Source organism: Python bivittatus, unplaced genomic scaffold (genome assembly GCF_059951505.1).
Source record: "Python bivittatus isolate LINGU-HERP-01145 unplaced genomic scaffold, Pbiv_v1 ctg000850_np1212, whole genome shotgun sequence".
Lineage (NCBI taxonomy): Eukaryota > Metazoa > Chordata > Lepidosauria > Squamata > Pythonidae > Python > Python bivittatus.
In genome coordinates, this window is record NW_028277112.1 from 14,237,550 (window position 1) to 14,243,549 (window position 6,000).

General features: G+C 40.3%; 1 protein-coding gene across 3 annotated transcripts in view; it reads left to right on the forward strand.

Annotated features, from left to right (window-relative positions):
* ARSK (arylsulfatase family member K) overlaps positions 1–5,094 on the forward strand; it is a 31,429-nt gene extending 26,335 nt beyond the window's left edge. For 2 of the 3 annotated variants that reach the window (XM_088130383.1, XM_088130384.1), the window contains one exon: positions 838–5,094. In XM_088130383.1, coding sequence (XP_087986509.1) covers positions 838–1,115 — 278 coding nt within the window. In that variant the 3' untranslated portion in view covers positions 1,116–5,094. The remainder of the gene's footprint in view (positions 1–837) is intronic. The other variant, XM_088130385.1, reaches the window with a different exon arrangement.
* The last annotated feature ends 906 nt before the right edge of the window (positions 5,095–6,000 follow it).

Consider the following 6,000-nt stretch of genomic DNA (forward strand, 5'->3'; position numbering starts at 1 on the left):
CTTTCCCTTTCTTGGAAGGCAACCCTTTGTGAAGGAGGACCAATTAGATCATTAAAAAAAGACCTTCAATTTTTTTCCACAGCTTTTGCAAGTCCTCAGCTTTATTGTCTCCCTTTACAGAATTAAATTACCTTGCTGATAGAGGATCAAAGCACTCTTCCTCTCTGAACTTATTTCCCCACCCCATCTCTACTTTCAAAGGTGGGCTGTAAAATACCAGCCAAGTTTCACTGGGAACTTTTCTTCCCCCACCTCCTCCCCACTCCCACTCAGGAGACTGCTATGATTATCAAGACTTGCATTTACTGCAGACTGCGTATGAAATGGAAGGGAATAGCTTTTTTTTCTTCCTCTACAAATGAGAGAGCTATGGTGCACTCATATACTTTAAAATCCTTTTCCAGCGGCTTTTCTCAAACCGCTGATAGTATAAGCACACCCACCCACTCTGTTTGCTCAGATGGCAGATGGAGCAACCTATGAATTCGGTGTCACCAACAATGTAAGCATGATGTTGAATTCTAGAGGCCTATTTTTCTTCTGTAGTTGCTGCAGAGTGTGTGCGTGTAGGTGATATTCTAGTATGATAACGTACAGTAACTGGTGGAGGAATTGCACAGTTGCAGTGCTTACTGCAAGAGTGCAATAATTTCTTGATTTAATGAACATTAATTGTTACTGGGGTGATTCAACATCTTAACTGGATTGGAATCAGACTATGTAATTTTAGTTTTAGAAAACTAATTAAATTAAATTAAATTTAAAACTTATTTTAACTAATTAAGCCCCAGTACATTTACTATAATTTCTCCTAACCTATTTTTTTCTTTGTTGCAGATCTTTCAACTGACCCAGATGAACTAACAAATGTAGCTACAAAGTTTCCAGCAGTCACACAATCTTTGAACAAAAAGCTCTACCTTATCATTAACTATCCAAAAGTTTCTGCTGCTGTTGAACAATATAATAAACAGCAGTTTATCAGCTGGAAGCAAAGTTTAGGACAGAATTATTCAGATACAATAGCTAACCTCAGATGGCATTGGAGCTGGAAAAAGAACCCAAAGAAATTTCAACGTGCCATTGATACATGGATTAAAGGAAATATTAATTAATGAATTAGTAAAAGTTCAGACAACATGGGTATAATGAATGATTATACCTTGCTGCTATGACGAGTGAACCATAAAATCAGGATTGTTCACTATTTTCAGCCTCCCCATCTCCTTATATAAATTCACCCTATTAACATGTAAATATTGTTAAGTATTATGCCAGTGTATACTGCACTTAACATTACCAATTCCTTACTCAGGATGTGGTAGCCAGATTCAAAACTGGTTAAGAGGAAAACCTGATAACGGGTAACATACTGCTGCCATTAGTTATGTTGCAGTGAAAGTGGTGACCCTACCTGTGCAGTAGCATCATTGGGTGAATGCTGATGCCATCACATCTGTGCCTTCCAACATCTAACAGAAGTATGTAAGTTGTGGCGTTTGTGCAATGACATGGTCATGCACGTTGTGTCCTTTGACCACCTTACATTCCAAATGATTTGGCTACCCTGATGGCCTTATTTCAATGCAAAAAATTTCAAGCTCATCAGCTCCTCCCTCTCTACTCTTATAATGTGGCACTGAGGAGATCAGAACCATGCCTTTTCCTTTTGACTAAGGTTCTCCAAGTGGTGGCTTGTTTGATTTTGGTGTTGTATGAATCCAGTCCAATGTTTATTCAATAAGCCATGAAGAAAACATGGCTTAGTGTGAGGTATAAATGCATTCTATCTAACACCAAACAAACTATGTTGTTTAGCCTTAATTGTGATTTAAGAGGGTATCAGAACCTTGGCTCCCCACAGCATTATTTGCTTTAATTGGCAAGGCTTATGGAAATTCTCAGTCCAATAACATTGATCCAAAGACTTGTTTAGATAAATAAGCCAACTTCATAATGCAATTATGAAGTTAACTATGGATCGATAATGAAGCTCAAGCTCAGATATTTTGGTCACCTAATGCGAAGAGAGATCTCTTTGGAGAAGACCCTGATGCTGGGAAAGATTGAAGGCAAAAGGAGAAGAGGACGGCAGAGGATGAGATGGTTAGATAGCATCACTGAAGCAATGAGCATGAAACTGAGCAAACTCAGGGAGGCAGTGAAGGACAGGAAGGCCTGGCACAATATGGTTCATGGGGTCACGAAGAGTCGGACACGACTTAACGACTAAACAACAACAACAATGGTTGAACAAAACAAGCTAATAGGAATCATAGTTTCAGTTATGAGACATAATTATAAAGTGCAGTTAATTAGAAAGGAAATGAAAATTATGATACTCTCACAACTACACTGAAGGAAAGAAAAGGCATCTAAGATCTATGCATGCATAAAGCTAACCACAGTTTAACCTAAAGTATATTTCTATAACACACCTAAGCCAAGTCTGTACTTTTGGTTCAGTGCCAAATAATATTTCAGTCTCCAGCCACCTGTGGTTTGTTGATTAACCCCATTTCGGTTAGTCAACCAAACTTCCTGTTTTAAAAAACTTTTTTATAAAACATTTTTTTAAAATTGGGTAGTAGCCCAATTAAGTTTGCAGCATCACAGTGGGGGAGAGATTGAACCTTCCCTATATCTGTTTATTCTCATTTTCAGAGGCTGAAAATCAAAGTTAACCACAGATTAATCTTCCTCTGAGTTAGTTGGTTTAGGTGAGTAAAACTATTATAAACCATGTTTTTAGTTTGTAATTAAGGCTCTTTTAACCAATGGTCCCACTTTGGCCATCATGCAAGGCCTAAACCATGATGCAGATGCAGTCTTAATATCCATGATCAATGGTATTGAAGGCTACCGAGAGGTTAAGAAGAGCAAGGATGGAAGCACTGCCCCCATCCTGCTCCCGCCAGAGGTCATCAATGCTGTCTCAGTCCCATATCGTGGCCTGAATCCTGACTGAAAGGGTCCAGATAATCTGCTTCATCCAGAGCCCTTTGAAGCTGCCGTGCAACCATTTTTTCAACAATCTTCCCTAAAAGGGGGAGGTTGGAGACTGCATGAAAACTATTAGTTGGGTTGAGCGATGGCCCCTTGAGAAAGGGGGACACCATGCCCTCCTTAAGAGCCGGTGGGACCACCTCCTCCCTCAAAGAGGAATTAACCACCGCCCAGACCCAATTACCTGTCCTCTCCTTGACCAGCCAGGAGGGGCACAGATCTAACACAAGTGGCCGAACTAACAACTACAAGAACCCTGTCCACTTCCTCAGGTTCAACAGGCTTGAACTCCTCCCAGATAACCATGCAAGACTCAGTCCCCATAGCCCCCATTGGCCTTGCATCAAGACTGGAATTCAACACAGAGCAGATGTGAGCAACTTTACCCGCCAGATACTCAGCATATTCCTTACAACGGCCCTGAAGGTAGACCCCCAAATTACTCCCTCCGAGGAGAGTCCGAGTATGACGGTCTCTCATAAAAAGCAAAGAAATGAGGCAAGAAGGTAATATAAATGATCTCAAGAATCAGTCCTTATACTTATTCTAACCTGCTGAGATGAGAATATGACAGCTTGCTAGAGGATAGGGAAGCCAAAAGCAGCTCTGCAGCCTGCTGCAGTAGACAGAGGCCAAATTACGTTTGGCATAGACATTGGGACTTGTCACATTCTGCAACAGCAAACATGAGGGCATAATTCTGCAGAGCATATTGTGCCAAAACTAGACTTTTAGACTAAACAGCATGCTAAGAGCAGCCTTTCAATTGTATATGATTTGGAGCAGTTGAAAGGCCAAAGCCTAATTCCTTGTTCCTTCTCACTTGTTTCTAAGCACTTTATCTTATTTTTCTACTTGAGAACAAATGCTCTAAGTGACTCATAAGTAAGTCTTCCAAGATGAAGTATTTAACACTGTAGCAGGTTGCATGAAAACATTTGGCCCAACCATTGAGCAATGATAGCATGTGCAGGACTGTTTCCCAGACATGTTCTGTTTAGAACTATCAAAATGTTGGCTGAAATTATTAAAGAGCCATTCTTCATATGATTTCTTGTTTTCAAGACAATTTTAAATTGGATTTATCTTCATTATGAAGAACCATGCAGGGCCAGGCTAGAGGCCCATTTAGTGCATCAGGACTACCCTCACACTCGCCAGATGTTCAACAGAAACTCACAAATGGGACATGAGAACACAAAATTCTCCAGCAACATGGTATTCTGAGGCATATTGGAGCTTGGTATCAGGCATGACCAATAGCCACTGTTAGTATTATACTGTGCAATAGCTTTGTTGTTTTATCAGTAGTCAGAGTTAACTATGCTTATAAATACATTAAAGTACATTGATTTAGTAATGATCAACTTGTCCCATTGATTTCATTTAGTCTTGTAGTGAGCGTTAACGGCCTGTTGCTTCTTTGCTTCTGTACCTCAAGCTTTTGCTGACCTAGTGACTGTGTGGCTAAGGGTCAGTCTAGATGCTATTAAAGAAGCTAGGAATGCTTTTGCAAGTAGGAATTTTATAAAAGTTATAAGGTGCTAAGCATATAAAAGTTATGCTGATTGTAAAGGGACATTTTAACAGTTTGCAGAGTTGCAAAAAGAAATGGGAAGATGTGGTTAAGCTAAAGGCCCAGTGTCTTGCTTGCTCGTATCAGAGGTCCTGAAAAGGAGAAACGTCTGCAGTTTTCCCCTTTCCTCCTCCCAGCTCCTAGACACATTTCCTGAGCATGCATGAACTTTTGCACCTGCTCTTGCTTCTAACCACACAATGCAACCACATCCTCTGCACAATTTGGGCAAGCTAGATAGCAATGCCTTATATGAGGAACCCCTGGAACAAGTGAGGACTAGAGACTTGACTATTAGTTTATGCTGCTTAAGCTAATGTTATGTCAGCCTTAGAAGGCGGGCACACTTGTGTGTGTGGCCCTCCTCCTAGATGCTTCCTGATGACAAAAAGGTATAAAAGCTGTTGTAAACTGTTTTAGGGTGTGGCTGTTCTCTGTCTTCTCTCTGCCAGTCGGACAGAGAGTGGTCCACCCTGCTTTTCTCTTGGCCAAAATAAAAGCTGTATTTTCTTTGGAAAAACCTCAGTCTAGAGTCTCATTGGAAAGTATAGATTCTGGGCTACAAACCTTATAGTCTAATTCAAATATTGTGCTGGATCTAAACTACTATTTCATATTTAACACTTTGGGCATATGGGACATATGAACAAGATGTATATCAGTCATTACAGTGACATGTACACATTTGGTTCTTAACATAGCTTTCTACAAATAGCAACGTTATTTCCATTAATGTCTCAGAAGATGGCAGCCCCTGGTTGGACTTGGTCTGTGCTCAAAGGTTAGACAGGGTAGGCCCTGATTAACACTTAAATGGGAGGCCCCTAGGAAATCACAAGGCTAACTTCAAAGTCAAAAACACTCTGGAAGAGTTACTGTTGTCAAAATACATGTATACGTCCTTATAGTCAGCATGAATTCTGGGAGTTGAAGTTCACACATTTTAGAGTTGCCAAGGTTGAAAAACACTGGGTTAGAGTAATGAAGATGCACATGTGAAGTTTAAAAAGGCCTCCTAACTAGATGACTTCTTGCAGGAAAAAAAAAAAAGACGAAGAAAAAGGATGCCCCTCCCATTTCCTTCTCTGCTGAATTTGCCTCTCCCACTTTGTCATAATAAAGTGTCACATTCAGACCTGGCCGTCCCCTTTTAGGCTATAGAACAGCGGGAGGTTTCACTGGGTGTCATTGCTTGTCCCTTTGTTTTTCTCATCTTGATCTCTTGTTCCTGCAAATTGTATATATTGTATACACAGACTTTTGTACCTGATTTTTTGAAGGCCTGAACAACAGTACTCCTGCTATAGACCATAACATTTCACCAGTTATGAAGTTTTTTCTTTACAAGACAAATTCACAACCTCTTTGGGCTGGTGGGCACTTCTGGAATTTGGACTGCATCTTATGGACATTTTCAC